The following is a 17,753-nucleotide window of genomic DNA, read 5'->3' as shown; positions in this document are numbered from 1 at the left end:
GAACCCACCAAGAGGGCTCAAATGGAAGACGAGATTCAACACCTATTGTCCATCAGTGCCATAGAACCAGTTCCCATGCCTCACCAGGGGACCGGCTTCTATTCAATTCTTTTCCTAGTGGACAAAAAATCAGGCGGCACCAGAGCCATCTTAGACCTGAAGCAACTGAACCTTCACATCAAATATCGCAGATTCAAGATGCACTCCCTCAATTCAATCTTAAGAAGCATCAGAAGAGGGGACTATCTAACATCCATCGACCTCAAGGAGGCCTATCTACATGTACCCATCAGACCTGCCCACAGACGCTTTCTCAGGTTCAGTTATGCCGGAGCCCATTTTCAATTCAGGGCCCTGCCCTTCGGTCTATCTTCCGCTCCTCGTACCTTCACCAAGATTCTGGATGCTGTGGCGGCCCACCTTCGCACAATTCCGGTAAGAATGAAATGTTACCTGGACGATATATTGATTCTGTCATCCTCCGCCCAGCAGGCGTTACGGGACTTACAGGTAACAATTCAATCCCTACAGGATCACGGCTTTTCGGTCAACAAAGCAAAGAGCCATCTAGTGCCTACGACCGAAATTGTCCATCTGGGAGCAAGAATCAACACCAGATCCTGCCAGGTGTTTCTTTCCCGAGACCGTCTCCTCAACATGAGAGACACGACAAAAAAGGTAAAGGCACTCAAGAGGGTTCCACTTTCACTGCTCTCACAGTTATTGGGAAAGATGGTCTCTTGTCTGTCGATCGTGCCCTGGGCACGTCTTCACTCACGACCCCTACAATGGCTACTTCTCCCACACCAAAGAACAGGCAACAGCCATACCGATATCAGAATTCCTCTGCCCCCAAAGGTCAGAAAGTCTCTACAGTGGTGGCTGTCTCCAGCCCTGACAAAGGGCTGCTCATTCCAGGAACATTGCTGTCTCGTCCTCACCACGGATGCAAGCCTCTACGGCTGGGGTGCCCACCTATCAGACCAGGTAACTCAGGGTCGTTGGTCCCCCAACGACCTCAAGAACGACATCAACTGGTTGGAAATGAGAGCTGCTCATCTAGCTCTCAGGTACTTCCAAGCGCAGCTATCAAACCATCATGTGCTACTGCTGACGGACAACACTACCACAAAGGCCCATGTGAACCGTCAAGGAGGCACCCGATCCCGCATATTGATGAAGGAGGCTGCAGCCATAGGCCTGTGGGCAGAAAAACATCTTCTCTCACTACAGGCAGCCCACATATCCGGAGTCGCCAACACACAAGCGGACTGGCTGAGCAGGACGACCATCGATCAATCAGAGTGGCAACTGCATCCGGATCTGTTTCTCACAATCACGATCAAATTCGGGCAACCCATAGTAGACCTCTTTGCCAGCCCGACCAACAAACAACTTCCCAGGTTCTTCTCCAGGTTCCAAACCCCAGGAGCAGAAGGAACAGATGCTCTACGATGTCAGTGGCCCGGGGCCTTCTTTATGCCTTCCCCCCGACTCCCCTTCTGCCAAGGGTCATACGAAAGATCTTGGAACAGAAGGCAGAAGTTCTCCTCATAGCCCCTTACTGGCCTCGACGGAGTTGGTTTGCGGATCTGGTGAGCCTGTCCATCAATCCACCTTGGCGAATTCCACCGGATCAGATTTCCCTACGCCAAGGAGCCATTCTCCACCCAGAACCTCAATGTTACCAACTAGCCGTCTGGCACTTGACAGGGAGATACTAAAGAAAGAAAAGCATTCCATGGGGGTCATCTCCACCCTTCTGGCTTCTAGACGCCCATTCACAATGCGTATTTACGAGGCCACATGGTCATCATTCCATCGCTGGTGTCTTAGACATCGAATAGAACCTACCTCTGCCTCCATTAGACATATCCTGCAATTCCTCCAGGACGGATTGGACAAGGGTTTAGCCACTAACACCATCCGCCGGCAGGTTGCAGCTCTTGCCACTGTTTTATTCTGTGACGGGACCTCCACACTTTCTCAACACCCCCGTATCCGATGTTTTCTGAGGGAGCTTATAATCTGCGACTGCCTCCGGTACACAGATACCCTACCTGGGACCTGACCCTTGTCCTTCAGAAGCTTATGTCTTCCCCTTTTGAACCCTTGAGCTCCTCCAGTCTCAAGCTCTTAACCTTTAAGGTCGCCTTTCTCATAGCCATAACCTCAGCCCGCAGGATCTCCAAGATCGCTGCCCTTTCGGTCAGGAAGGACTTATTGATTTTTCACTCTAACCGAGTCATTCTCCGATTAGACCCTACCTTTCTTCCTAAAATAAACACAAGCTTTCATAGATCTCAAGAAGTCATCTTACCGGATTTTTGTCCTCATCCCAAGCATCCATCGGAGCATCGATGGCACACGCTGGACGTAAGAAGGGCCCTGCGTATTTACCTCAACAGAACAGCTCCTTTCAGGAAGACAGAATCCCTATTTGTTTCCTTTCAACCAAGGGCTCTGGGCACCAAAGTCTCCCCATCCACCATAGGCAGGTGGATAAAAGCCTGTATTTCCATGGCCTACGACCAGCAGAAACACCATCTTCCAGGCCGCATCACTGCACACTCCACCCGCAGCGCGGCCACCACAGCTGCCTGGGCCACCCAGGCCTCTATCTTGGACATTTGCAGAGCAGCCACGTGGGCCTCTCCTTCGCCATTTATTAAAAACTACAAGATGGACCAATTTGCCTCAGCCGAGGCCTCATTCGGACGGAGGGTCCTGCAGCGAGTTCTTCCTGTTGCTGAATCTTCCTAATCTTTCCTTTCCCACCCTAGGGATATTTAGCTTGGGTATATCCCATTGCTTTGGACTCTCTTAGCAGCGTACAGGAGAAGGAACATTGGCTTACCTGAAGGTTCCTTCTATGTACGCTGCGTGAGAGTCCAACCCCTCCCTATTTTCACTTATTGTTTTTGTCTATATACAGGAATCTGGAGGTTATTGTTCCGTTTTTTTCAGTTTTCACATTGAGTTTGTCTTCTCCAATACCGCTTCTTCGTTAATAAACTGAAGCTAAACAGGAAGAGGAGGTGTGTTTAAACAAATTCAACTCAGTCTCTGGCCAATCAGATGAAGTTAACAACCCATTGCTTTGGACTCTCACGCAGCGTACATAGAAGGAACCTTCAGGTAAGCCAATGTTCCTTCTGATGTGCAGTGCTCTATAGCGTCATTTTGAGGGTAGGAGTTGAAACAGTTTATGTCCAGGATGCGAGGGGTCTGTAAATATTTTCACAGCCCTCTTTTTGACTGGTGCAGTATACAGGTCCTCAATGGAAGGCAGGTTGGTAGTAATTGTTTTTTCTGCAGTTTTAATTATCATCTGAAGTCTGTGTCTGTCTTGTTACATTGCGGAACCAAACCAGACAGTTATAGAGATGCAGATGACAGACTCAATAATTCCTCTGTAGAACTGGATCAGCAGCTCCTTGGGCAGTTTGAGCTTTCTGAGTTGGCACAGAAAGAACATTCTTTGTTGTGCTTTTTTGATGATGTTTTTGATGTTGAATGTCCATTTTGCATCGTGAGATATGGTAGAACCTAAAAATCTGAAGGTGTCTACTGTTGATACCGAATCAATATTTTGTACCACAGTAAAGGCATTTCTAGCCTTTAAAAAAACCCCACCAAGTGTGAGTGCTATGTTTATTGCTATATAGTGCCTCCTATATTTAGTACCTATGATTTTACCTATAGCCTTCTAGATTTGTATAGGTGGCTGTGTTAGGAAGATATTGAGGAAGACATTGTTGTCAATTTTCACTATCCAAAATGACTAAGACTTTTCATAAAAAATGGTGAATTACCAATGATAGTAGAGCAGTATTTTAAAATAAGCAGTATTTTAATTCAGTAGCAATATCCCCCTATAATCCACAGAAGTGATACTAAATTCAACACCATGGGTATGTCTAATTTAATGAAAATAAGAACAAGGGGGCGATATGATATCAGTGTTCCAATATTTGAGGGGCTGCCACTAGGAAGATGAAGTCAATCTATTCTCTAAAGCATCTGAAGGCAAGACAAGAAGCAATGACTAGAAAGTAATCAAGGAGAGAACCAACCTAGAACTAAGGAGAAATTAGAACAATTGATCAGTGGAACAAGTTATCTCCAGAGGTTGTGGGTGCTCCAACACTGGAGATTTTTAAGAAGAGATTGGACAACCATTTGTCTGAAATGATATAGGATTCCATGCTTAAGCAGGGAATTGGACTAAAAGACCACCAACTCTGTTATTCTGTTAGTAGACTGCAATAATAATAATACAACAGAAAATAAGTAATTATGTTGTCAAGATCTGCATTCATGTGTGGCAACTGATTTTTACTGCCACAAAGTAGTGGCATCATATGACATCCATTGGGAAACAATAGTGTGTTCTTTTAATTTAGCTTTGTCACTTTTGGTGGGCCTATATGCATGACATCTCTGTTTTTTGCTTGTACGCAGCCGTTCATAACATGGAAGCATGAAGTTAAATCCTTTATATTTTAATTGAATTGCTGTGAGGGCTGAATGTAAGTTTCAGTTGTTTCGCATAAAATGAAACTGTATACAGGGCCACATTTGGGTCTGGAATTTTGATTGTAAGTCATTGGGGTTGTTAAGTGGGTTAAATGTAACCTGATTTAACTTTATAACCATTTTTTACAATGGTCATAAAGCGAGTTCATAGTAATTAAGTGAATCACATGCCTGGTGCTTTTTTCAAAAGGCAATTGGACAAAAGCACCAATAATAAGCAATCAGTCATTGTGAGGACTACCTATATAACTAACTTGCTTATATCTTCTACTACTTACTTACTCTACTTACTATTTTTAGTCTTTAGATTGCATTTAATCTTTTTTTTTTTTTGGTTTAAGATGTTGAATTTTTTAAAAATATATTAAGTTATAAGAAAAGAAAAGATAATAATGAAGATTTTGCTGGATGAATTAGTCACTCATTTATCTTACTAAATTATTTTAAACTAAAATTGATGTAAATAGTAGTATCATCTATTAGCAATTTTCCTCTGTTCGTTGTTTGAAAGTATTGCCCAACCAGGTTAGTTATTATTAAAATTCAGCTATCTCAATGAGAAAAGTAAAAGACCTGCATTACCATGAATTTTAAATATTACCATTTCTGTGTATTGCTCAATTGTTTAAAATTGACACTTTGGTGTCAAGGTTGTGTGAATGATGATACTTCTCAAGCAATATCTTTTTCTCCCCACAGGTTTTCCATAAAACTATCTTTGAACCACATAAAGCAAGCATGAGATTGCTGTTCCCATTTTTCTAGTGTTGTTGATCATAACATAGAAAGTAACAAGCTAATTGGTGGTATAAGCACCAAATGGTGCTTATAGTGAATAAATTAATTGACCTTCATGTTATTAATCGTAATAGAGTTTCATAGCTTAGACTGAAGTCTGTTGGATGCAGCTCTTTAAACGTGCATACTTAGTTGTTTCCATTTCCGCTGTTTGGAAATAGTTCCATCAGTGGAAACACAGTATTGGAATTGCAAAGGGCAATGCAAGAGGATGTAATGAGATTGCTTTCCTCTCCAATGTTGAAATAATTTCATTTGCCGTGGGTGCTATGCAGCTTGACTCAGAAATGTAGAGGCTATCTGCCTCAAGCTGTAAAGTTTGTCCGCCCATATTGGGACCATTCAGTGTGTTTGTCATGACCTATAAATAGGTCTTACTGTATCTTGGGGTAGAACTACTTTATCCAACTGAAACTTACAAGATGAGCTATAACTTTGAAGTTTTATGCCAATTTATTTTTTGAATACTTGGACTGAAAGTCAAAATTTCAGTTGTGCCTCAGTTTGCAGTTAGAAGAGTATGCTTGTGTATGCATGTGTGTATGTCTTTTTGTGTTGTGTATGTGTGCACATCTATAGAAATAAAGAGCTATGAGCTCTTTAAAGCTCTTTAAAATGAGACATTTTAAATAAATATAGAATTCCGTAGTTGATTGCCTAGTGATGTACTATTTTAATAGATCTAAAAGCTGTATAATAAAGTGGACTGATCTATGTTATATAATCCAGCCTTATTTTACTGTAATGTATATATAGTTACATATAATAAGAAAGCAGGCTGTCTGTCAGTCAGGTAAAGTCCTAAATAGAGCATTGCACACCAGAACAGGTTTTTTCCCCCGAAAGCCATCACTCTGCTAAACAAATAATTCCATCAACACTGTCAAACTATTCACCAAGTCTGCATTACTATTACTATTAATCTTCTCATTGTTCCTATCACCTATCTCCTCTCACTTGTGACTGTATGACTTATGACTCCTCTCACTTATGACTGTAACTTGTTGCTTTATCCTTATGATTTATATTGTTTCCTAGTATGATTTGATTGCTTATTTGTTCCATATGACAATCATCAACATATTATGACATCTTAATGAATGTATCTTTTCTTTTTATGTACACTGAGAGCATATGCACCAAAGACAAATTCCTTGTGTGTCCAATCACACTTGGCCAATAAAGAATTTTAAATATTTCAAACGGATCTTTTGTTATTTCACAATAAGATTTTTTTAAATAATATTTTCTTCTTCAGAAATTAGGTGATTTTTTTTTATTACTGTACTTTATTTTCCTATTTTTATATCCAAAAAAGCAGCCAAAATCTTTAATAACTTTCAGCTTTCAGCAACTGAACGTGGCAGTTGCAGAATTGCTAATACTACATTGTCTGCATAATATTTCATTGTGCACTTCTTTCATTTTTATAGTATTTTCCTACTGCTGTTCTCTTTTAAAAATATTAAAGGAGTTTAAACAATTATATTAAATATAGTAACAAGGTTGTGCTCCCAATGTTGAAATAAGCTACTTCCAGTTTAGGCTTGGCAACATCCAGTGATGTTTTTGCATAAACATATCTTTCAGCCCAATGAAAGTAGATTCGGGTTAGAATCTCACTTTACAAGGTGAGGAATCTTATGATTTAACAATGAGGCAATTCTTGATTTATTTATTTTTATTTACAATTATATCCCGCCCTTCTCCAAAGACTCAGGGCGGCTTACAATGTGTAAGGCAATAGTCTCATTCTATTTGTATATTTACAAAGTCAACTTATTGCCCCCCCAACAATCTGGGTCCTCATTTTACCTACCTTATAAAGGATGGAAGGCTGAGTCAACCTTGGGCCTGGTGGGATTCGAGCCTGCAGTAATTGCAGGCTGCTGTGTTTTAATAACAGGCTATCTTACAGCCTGAGCCACCACGGCCCAGGTTACTGGCACAGTACCTGACGGGATACCAAGAAATATTCTGGTATTCTATTTAAAGACTGGATTAGCAGATTTTTAATCTGTAATTTTCTATAAAAAGTATAGAGGTGAGAGAGAACGTGAATTCAGCAACTAACATGCAGTTATAAGACAACTGAAATATATGTACTCAGCTGAAGGATAATGAATTGAACTTATTTTATAATTACCACCAAATGCTTTGGAGATTGTAATTGTTCCCTTGTGATAGCATCAACTATTCATTTCTTTGAGTTCTTATTTTTATGTCATTTGCTTAGAATTAGAGAGTGATCTAAAAAGGCACTGTTCTGGAATTACTTCACATAGATTATGCTGAGCTTCTGAAAGACTCAAACCGCTAGAGCCTCTGAAGAAATCTCTAAATACTGCTTTAATAGGATGGTCTGGTCCATAATATAACCAAACAAGTTTTTTAGGATGCATTTTATACATTTTCCCATCAACTCCTACAATTTTGACAGGAACATTTTTTTGAAGAACAGACTAGAGATACAAACTAGTTCATTGCTTTGGAATGTATACCATCTTCGTGATCTTTCCCGTGTACCAATACAATCAGTAGTAGTGCATATAATGAAATGCTGAGGATATTGCCATCAGCTACTGATACTACTTTACATATATTTATATACTTTACAATATTTGTAAACCACCCAATCAACTATATATAGCAAAATAGAACAACTGGGGAAAATTGCATTATTAGTTCCTAAAATAATTGGTTAATTTCCAGTTCAAATTTCTCAAGATTTTGGAATATATTCTGATTTTGTTACTATGAAAATAAAGATACTAAGAATGTTAGTGAAATGATCAATGTTTCTTCTGATCAACATTTTTAAACATAAATCTTTGATTAGGTGAGTGAGTACGTTATTATATGCTATGTGATTATCTTTTTGTGTAGTTTTTGGATATTTGTATTGCTTAGTCTACCATTGATAAAAATAAATGTCAATTATACATTGTACATTCTTTAATAAAAAGTTAATGCATAGAGATGGTCTTTTGTTATGGTCGCATCAAATTTTCTTCAAGATGTGATGAGGTGCATATCTCCCTAGAGTACAATTGGAAGCAGTATGACCTGTTTTTGAGGGATGGAAAAATCTTGTCCTCTTTCTAAATGTTTCGGAGTGGTGGTGGTGATGTTATTTCAGTTTGCTTTATTGCCAGGTATTTGACACTGAGTTTTAAAAGAATAAAGTTTATGGCAGCCTTTGGAAATTACCAACTCCAGGGAATCTCTGTTTCCTGCTGTGAAAGTTTCTATTTTCAAAGCACATCACTTTTAGTAGGAATGTTACCATAGTCCCATATCCTGCTTCTGACAGAGAGCTGGGTTTCACCCCTGAATATGAGACAGCTACTGAAGAGGTTTCCTTGCTGCTAACAAAATGAATTTCAATATGTTGCCAGTGAACAATCAGTCTGTTCCCAACAGCTAATGGAATTTAGCTGCATCAGCTATTAATGAAAACAGTCTTGTTTTCTTTTCTAACTTCAGTACATGCTACCAATACCCAGTTTGTGTGTTATGGAGCTGGAAAGGAATGACCAAAGCAACATGCAACTTCTATTTCCCTTCTCTACAAACTCTTTTTTTCTTACTCTCTCCTTGACCTAGCAGTAGGAAGCCTTTGTCTGAGGTTTTCATCTGGAACAACTTTTCCACACTTGTTTTCGTGTTCTGTTAGATTACAGGGCAGCAGGCCTACCTTTGAAGCTCCTTTCTCTTTTGTTTCTCTGCTGTGCACTCCAGTAATTAACTTTGTCCTTCTTTTATTTGTTCCAGTCAATCGCAGTCCACTCTGCTGAGCATCTTCTCCCAGGAGTACCAGGTTAGAAGTTTTCTCCTTTGTGAGGGTTGACAGGTGCCTAATTGAATGATGAATGTCCCTTTATTTCTTTGTAATTGAACTGCCAGCTTTCTGATTGGTTTGGAGGATGTTCCCCTTTCCCCATCAAGCACCGCCTGAGTCTCGGTGGATGGCTGCCAAGCCTACCCATCCATCTGTCTAATAACATCTAGCCTTTGCTTATTTGGTGGACCTGTAATAAATTATGCTAAACCATTATTATTCTGACAATAATAATTTCCCTGTGTTGCGTGGTTCCATGTGCTAAATGTTTGCTGACTTGCACTGTCAGTGCTGCTTTCCATGGCTGACAGAGATGATGATAAATGACCATTGCCGGAGTGGCAGAAGGCAAGAGAGGCAGAAAATGGAGTCATTTATCATGAGATGACAGGTGTCAGTCAAGTGGCAAGTCTCAATGGAATTACTTTCTGTAGTTTTCAAATAAGTTGTTTTTAAACAATGTTCTTCCTGGTTAAAAATGCCAATTGAATTGTAAACCAGAGTGCACAGGACTTGGATGGAATTGATTTGAAGGGAAATTAATATAAAGGTTGAAAGAGAGAACAAGTTTTTCCTTTGCCCTTTGTAACCCTAAGCAAACTTATTTAGATTCAATTACTATGACCTTACTGCCTTTTACATATATGCTGTATCGCACTACAGTCAAAAGATGTTTCATTTAATATATAAATAAAAAGAATATTTCTGAAACTACATCTAGAATTTCATGGGGGAGATGAGGGTGGGGGGGAGTTTCCAGGCGTTTGTTACTGGTTGGATTTCTTACCTGGTTTATTGCAAAGCTTTTTTTTTTTTAATGTTTCAGAAATTAATCAAAAGAACGCATGCAAAACATCATACTCCAGAGGCAACTGAAGCTTACTATCAAAGGTACGAGCTATTCAGACCATTGAATGACACATGTTCATATGTGATCCAGGCTATGGGGTTCATTTTTAAGGAGATATATGCTAACAAACCTGATTAATTAGAGTTGTAATTCCACCCTTAAATTTTCTAAAAAATAAATGGCAACTAGCCCCTGAGAAGGTCTGTCAGGTCACAATCCAATCCATTGCACATTTTTCATTTAGTACATACAGATGATCTTACTCTCACTTTCTTTATTGAAGATTTTGGTTTTAATTTCTTGCAGACATTTTTATTTCATATTCTAAGGTGTTTTTGAGAATTTACCTGCTGGTTTTAATATGCTAAATGATACTAGTGGTGCTTAAATATCAACCATGTTGACTGAGAAAAAAGTCTAGAATCTTAGCCATTTAAAAAAATGGCATAGAAATTAAGAAATGTTACTACTTGCTTCATAAACAGAATTATCATAAAGCCTTTTAAAATAGCCGTAAACCTTTCCTATATCAGTTCATAAAACTGTTCCTGATTATGTGCACCTGCAGTTAATAAAATGTAATTGAAATTAGTTATAGGTTATTAGTATTTCTATTGACATAGACATCTCCACAACATAATTACATTGTAAGGCTATCTGGATTGGCTATTCAATGGAAATGTTACTGTTTAGATTGAATAAAAATGAATAATGTTTTTGACATGTAAGATTGTATCTTGATATCTGAGATGTATATTTTATTAGTTTCCTTTTAATTAAAAAGCTTATATATACATATACATACACATACACACACACACACATATATATATAATTTTATATCACATTTTCCCACAAAGGAGTACTATATTATTTTGTTTAATCTGTTTTAGCACATGAAGTTTAATATAATCTTCATGCATTTGTTTATTGCTAGATTAAGAAAACTATTGTACCGTAAGTGTAGCAATTTTGTCTTAGAATTGTGTGTTAAATGTATATGTATGTTTGTATTTATAATAAATATAGGAACAATAGAAAATCATGATGCATTTTCATTATATAGTATGTTATATACATTGCTGCTTGTAAGTAATGTTTAAAGTACTTAATCTATTATTTTGGTTGAAAGAAAAATAACTAAAAGCAACCAAGTTACTTTAATAATTAAATAAAACTAAATATATAAATAAAATGCACTTGGCAGGCATAAATTAGAAATTATGTCCATAGTGAATCAGAAGCATAAAAGCCTAATGAACATTAAGAAACAGTGTGATCAATAGCATTAAATCCATAGATTTTAGTTAGAATTTAATGTTCCTGGTCTTGATATACAGTTTGTAATATTAAACTAGATTTATAGTGTAAGACTATACATGTCTGTTCATAAATAAGTTGAATAGAGTTCATTCACAGCTAGGCAGGTCTGAAATTGCAATCTCCAGAAGACTGTTCCAGTTATGGGATTATTTTAGATTTAGACCTGTTTATTTCGTTACTTAGCATATGGACATAGGCACTTGAAGACATCAAAGAGTTAAAAAAGTGGCCTGTTTGTTTCCTATAATCAGAGTTTGAAGGGACTTTAGCACCTTTCTAGTCTAAGCCTCTGCCCAGAGTAGGAACTCTCAGACTATCCCAGGCAAATGACTGATTAAACTTTCCTTAATAACCCCAGGCGATAAAGCAGGCTGTTCTACTAATTAACAGCTCTCAAAATGAGGATTTTCCTTCTTATTTCACGTATAGATAACCCTCTTTAAAAATTCTTTTCTCCATTTTGTGCTGCTCTCATTGCACTATGAAGAATAAAGCTGTGTTCTTTTGTACAATACAAAACAATTTTGTATTGTTTTCTCTATGATAATTCTTCAAATGGTATTCCAAGTGTGATCTTCCCAGTGCAGCATAGAATGATCACTTCCCATGATCTTGCCATTTGTATCTCAATTGATGCAGTCCAAGGTTGTGTTGATTGTTTTGGTAGCTGCAGCACACTTGTTTTCATGCTTAATCTATAGTTTACCAATATATTTATTTTATAGTTTGCCAATATATTTGAAGGTGTTAGTGACCACCTTCAAAGCGCTCCATGGCTTAGGACCGGGGTGTCTACGAGACCGCCTTCTGCCACCGATAGCCTCCCAATGACCTGTGCACTCCCACAGAGTGGGCCTGCTCAGGATGCCGTCGACCAAACAATGTCGGTTGGTGGCCCCCAGAGGGAGAGCCTTCTCTGTGGCAGCACCGGCTCTTTGGAACGAGTTACCTCCGGGGTTACGCCAACTCCCCGACCTCCGAACCTTCAAGCGGGAATTAAAAACTTTATTATCTAATCGTGCAGGACTAGCCTAAATGTATTTTAAATGTATTTTAATTATAGTTTTTAAATTTTAAAGGGTTTTATGTCGGTTTTGACAGTTTTAGAAATTTGGCCAATTAATATATTCGTTTTAAATGTTTTTAAATTTGTTATTTATATTATGTGTATTTTTGTATTTTTAATATGGCTGTAAACCGCCCTGAATTCTTCGGGAGAAGGGCGGTATAGAAATTGGATTATAAATAAACAAACAAATAAATATTTGGGTTCTTCTCCAAAGAACTACTTCTAAGCCAGGAATCATTTGTTTCGTAACCCATGTATCTGCTTTTTTCCGACCTAGAGGAGAATATTATTTTGCTCCACAGTGGACAGTGTTTTGATGGAAAGTGCCTAAAGTTCAAGTCTATCAGGATCTTTTAAAATCTTGAACTTTTCTGAAGTATTAGCAATCCCCCAACTTCGTGCCATCGTCAAATTTTATGAGTATCCCTTCTGCTTCATCTAAGTGATTTATAAAAATGTTGAAAAGCATTTCTAATATTTATAATGTGCCCATTATTCAGTGTCTGTATCAAACCATATCCATGCAAACCAGACAAAAACAAAATCATGAATTAAAATGAACAATTACTTTGTTTATAAAAATGATTAAAATTATGGTGATAGAAAGTTATGGTTAGGATTTAGGTACTAAATTCCAAAAATGAGATGAAACAGCAAATCTTATAACAGTATAACAGAGTTGGAAGGGACCTTGGAGGTCTTTTAAACCAACCCTGCTCAAGCAGGAAACCCTATACCATTTCAGACAAATGGTTCTCCAATCTCTTTTAAAAACATCTAGTGTCGGAGCACCCACAACTCTGAAGGCATTTCACTGATTAATTGTTTTAACTGTCAGAAAAATTATTTTCATTAAACTAGACATCATTTTCATCTGGCTCCAAAAAACAGATGCAGGTTGCATTGATAGGCTGCGTTTACACAAGCCTAACGTCCTTAGGAAAAATCTTCCAGAATCAAGAGATCACAGCAAAGAAGGACCAGCTCTTGAATCCCCCATAATGGCTCTCTCAGCCAAGGGAAAATGAGAAGAGATCCTGAAGCAGGTGATATAGCACATTAGCTGTATATATTAGGAGAGCCACTCCCTAATATATATGAAGTCCTTACATCAGTGCTTTCAGTAAAATCTTTCTATTTTCTACCATAAAAAAATAATATCTTGAAAATCTAAAGGTGTAATGGAGTCAATTTTGAATGTGAGATTTTCAAACTTGCATTTGCTTGCAATTATTGCTTGTTAATATAGATTATCCTCCTTTTTTCACTGTGGATTCTGAACTCACAAGTATTAGCGTCTTCTGTTATGCAGATAAATCAATTCCCACACATTAATTTTAAAGACAAAATTTATGTGGACTTTTAACTTGGATAAAATCCATAATGTACATTGAATTATGGCATAATTTAGGAGACATTGGCAAAGTCTGATTGTCAACTTCCAAATAGAAATCCTAAGAAGAAGGATATGCTTAATGCAGAAATGTGTTTAAGACAAAGTGTGGCTGCCTAATTATAATTCTTCTCATTAACATTATGAAAAATTAATATTTCTACTGCATCACTTTTCAGTGGCCTTGTACCTATAAATTACCAGTTTGTTATTTCTTATAGTTTGCATATCAGGATTATCATGAGTTCTTTAGGCAAGATATTTATGCAGTGGTCCTATGCACAATAATAATTGCCAGTTTAATATGAATACCATTATTCTGTTAAGTGTCTATTAAAATATAGTAAGTAAGTGTTGGCTTGATTTTTAATGACAGCTTCGACACATCATGCACTTTTCTTGGCAGGATTTCAGAAATAGTTTGCCATGCCCTTCTTCCAGATATTTTACCCACTTCCCAATGTAGCCTGAACTCTGGTAATCTTCCATCTAAATACTAACCAAGCGTCATCATTTTTGTCCTGCTTTTATTCCAAGCCCAAAGTCAAATCCAAGGAGTTACTAAAAATTCTAGATATACTTACTTCTTTAAAGAAGAAGATTGCAAAATGCTTTAACAATTATCTAATCTCGTTGAAATTAGGGGAAATATGTATGTAAATAAATGCTATTTATTTATTTTACTTATTTATATGCTGCCCTCTCACCAATAAGGCAACTGTAATTATGCTATTAAATACAGTACTCTATACACCAACAAACAATTCCAAATGGTTCTCCAGTTTGATAAACTTGAATCCTCTGTCAGTAGTCTATATAAAAATAGGTACCATTTTTTTCTTAATATGGGGTCTCTTCATTTCTTTATCAGTTATATATTTTTGTTGTTTCCAAGAGCTAGCATTTTAGGAGAGAAATAATAAAATCTTTCTTCTTTAATTAATGATGTAAATTCCAAAGGCGAGTTGCTTAGTGTTTCAAATCTTCACTGTGAGCAATCAGGGTTTGATAAGATTACATGAAGTGAGAATTACAGGTCAGCAAGTTCATAGCCATGGAAATATCTTGGTTCCCTTGTGAATATAATAAAGCTACTGTAAACACTGAAATAAATAGATGATAACCACCCATTTGACTTATATGATTTCTTAGTGTTTTCAGCCAAACTTATTTTTAGAGTTGTGCAAATACTTAAAAGAAGAGATCCAGAAATATCTAGTTTCTAAGTCACTATTACCATTAGGGAATAAACAGTACATTCAGTTATTCCTGCAGCATATACATGCCTATCGTCCTTTGAATTACCTAAACCAAAACTAATGCAGTATAAAAGATATATCACTAATTTCACAAATATTTTGTTTCCGTTATTACAGCTAATTGTGGTACAGCTAGTTATGGAATCTAACTAGAGAGATTAGTTTTTCACACTGGTTACTTTCTTTTTGAAATAAATGCAAGAAGTACAAAACTTCAGGCAGACTTTGTATATTAGTAGAACTCACCTGAGCCTCTGATGGCAAAGTGGCAAAGACATTCATAAAATCCAAAGCAGATGGATACATTTTCATAGAACCATATGTTTTATCACGAAGAAATGCTAGGGGTACTTTTTAAAAAAATATAGGAAAAGGTACTGTACTCTGCACTGACTGTTCTGACTACCACAATAGCTTAGTTTATGGGATTGAATATATCCATGGGAGGATAATAATAACAAAACATCTGGATCACTACTTGAACACCATCTGCACTGACAAAATCAGCAGTCAATTGCAAAAAGCAGCTTTACTTGGAACAGCTTGGAACAGCTTACATCCTGCAACATTACCTTTTAAGATTATTAAACATCATCTGCTTATCCCAGGTAGGACTTGATAGGTGGACAAAATGTCAAATTCGTCTAAACATCTGGCTGAATGTGTGAACAGCCATAATAATACCATCATATCAGAGGTTACTAATGGGAATTTTTCAATAAAAAAGCTTCTGGATGTCTAATTTTGTCAAAAGTGAAGCAATCAAAAGACTTAACATGTGATGTCATTTAGATACTGTATTTCTAGCAAAAAAACAGTAGACTGCAGCAATTCTATTTCCAAGTTAATATCCCTTGGCTTCTTAAGATGAAAGGGATGATATCTCAGTCAGAGGTCCTTAATTCATTTATACAAATTGAAAAAAAAAAGGCATCTATATATGCCTTTGTAAACCTATTTAATAATTTAATTTTTTTGAGATTATTCAATCATTCTTTACTCTTATTTAAGAGAACTTTTAAAAATTAAGTCTATAGTCTTAATTGCCCTAATTACACTGGGATTCAGCTAGACCTTGATTTTTCTAGCTCTTGTCAACAGATATTCAGTAAATTTGGAATAGCAAAGTTAGGTCTTGAAATAGTTGAAAGAAACTTCAGTAAAAGCCACCTTTTGAAACACCACCTCATGTGTCAGGGGTCTAAGCTCAAATATAAACAATAGACGATAACTTCTGAATGTAAACTGCATGTTTTTAAAGAAAACTAGTGGCTATTTAAAAAAGAATCCCACTTTGGGTTTCCGCAATCCAACAACATAATGTGATATATACCTTTTTTTCTGCAGAATCACAGAAAGATTTTATTTATTTATTTATTTTTGTTGCACAGTATATATAAGCATAAGCATGAAACAACTATACAATACATAAGCATATATATGAGTATGAGTATGTAATAACTATATTAATTGGATATAATGACGGAAAACAATAGGACAGGAATGGTAGGTATGTTTGTGCTCTTATGCACGCCCCTTATGAGTAGATGTATGAGTAGATACATCTTTGGGATTCATTTATAGGCATCAAATATAAAAAAGAACAGCAGCAAATTGGAATGAGTTTAGAGGAGGGTTACCAAAGTAGAGGGTGGGAGATCTGAAAATTGATTTCTGTTATGAATGGTTTAATGGGTATGTATAACTAAGGAGAGACATGATAGCAGTTTCCAAATATTGTTTATCACATAGCGTAGTAGTAATAACACAGGTCGGCTGCTGCCGGTTTGGACCGGTTCAGGCGAACCGGTAGTTGTGACCCATGGGTGGGATGGGGTTGGCCTGTCCCACCCACTCATCCCAGTGCTATCCCATCCTATATCGCCGTGTTTTTGAAGGCCGCGTGTATGCGCGGAAGGCGTGCGAGCAAAGCGAACATGCGTGTGCATGAGTGCGCTCACATTTTTGGTGCTGGGTAAACTGTTACAACCAGCAGCAGCCCATTACTGAATAGTAGTAGTAATGGTAGAAGTATAGTAGTAGTAGTAGTAATAGTGGTAGTAGTAGTAGTAGTACCTAGAATGTAAAATGAATGGCAGGACAGTGTTCCTGATAATAGAAGTTCTTAGCCTGTGGAACAAGCTGCCACATAAAGTGGCAAATTTTCTTCCCCTGCACAAATCATGAAATAGAAGCCAAATACTCATCTATTAGACCACCTCTGGTAGGCCCTATATTGAACAAAGCATTGGATTAGATAACCTTAAAAGTCCCTTCCAATTCTGTGATTTTCTGACGTGATTAATAAAGCAATAGAATTTGATCTCATTGAAGGTACACAGATAGGATTCAAATTAATTCTTGAATAGTCTGACTTGATTCCAGTGGAGCATCAGGCTCATTTTCAACTTCAAATTTGGCTGGATTTTTATCTACAGAATTCCTATGACTGTTCTCACCTGATGTCCTTCCAAAGGGATTATGGATTTTTGACATGAAAAGTATGTTGAACAATTAAAGTTTAAGATATCTAGTATAAAGACATCAGAAGAAACTCCCTATGAAAAGAAGAGCTTAGAGTAGGAGCATAACAGTAGAGTGAGACCTCTTGTTCTGTCATTGAGAAAGCATTTATGTTTTAAATACTCCCCAAAATGTTGGAGTCTCCTATTTATATAAAG

The 17,753-nt window shown here is 37.2% G+C and overlaps 1 protein-coding gene across 4 annotated transcripts in view; it reads left to right on the top strand.

The window, feature by feature from the left end:
* Positions 1–17,753, top strand: part of CDIN1 (CDAN1 interacting nuclease 1) — a 145,409-nt gene that overhangs the window by 22,210 nt on the left and 105,446 nt on the right. For all 4 annotated transcript variants that reach the window (XM_058162163.1, XM_058162165.1, XM_058162164.1 and 1 more), the window contains exons 2-3: positions 9,112–9,157; positions 10,005–10,069. In XM_058162163.1, coding sequence (XP_058018146.1) covers positions 9,112–9,157; positions 10,005–10,069 — 111 coding nt within the window. The remainder of the gene's footprint in view (positions 1–9,111; positions 9,158–10,004; positions 10,070–17,753) is intronic.

Source organism: Ahaetulla prasina, chromosome 1, assembly GCF_028640845.1.
Source record: "Ahaetulla prasina isolate Xishuangbanna chromosome 1, ASM2864084v1, whole genome shotgun sequence".
Classification (NCBI taxonomy): Eukaryota; Metazoa; Chordata; class Lepidosauria; order Squamata; family Colubridae; genus Ahaetulla; species Ahaetulla prasina.
The sequence above is the reverse complement of the archived record's forward strand: the minus strand, read 5'-3'. Positions and strand labels throughout refer to the sequence as shown.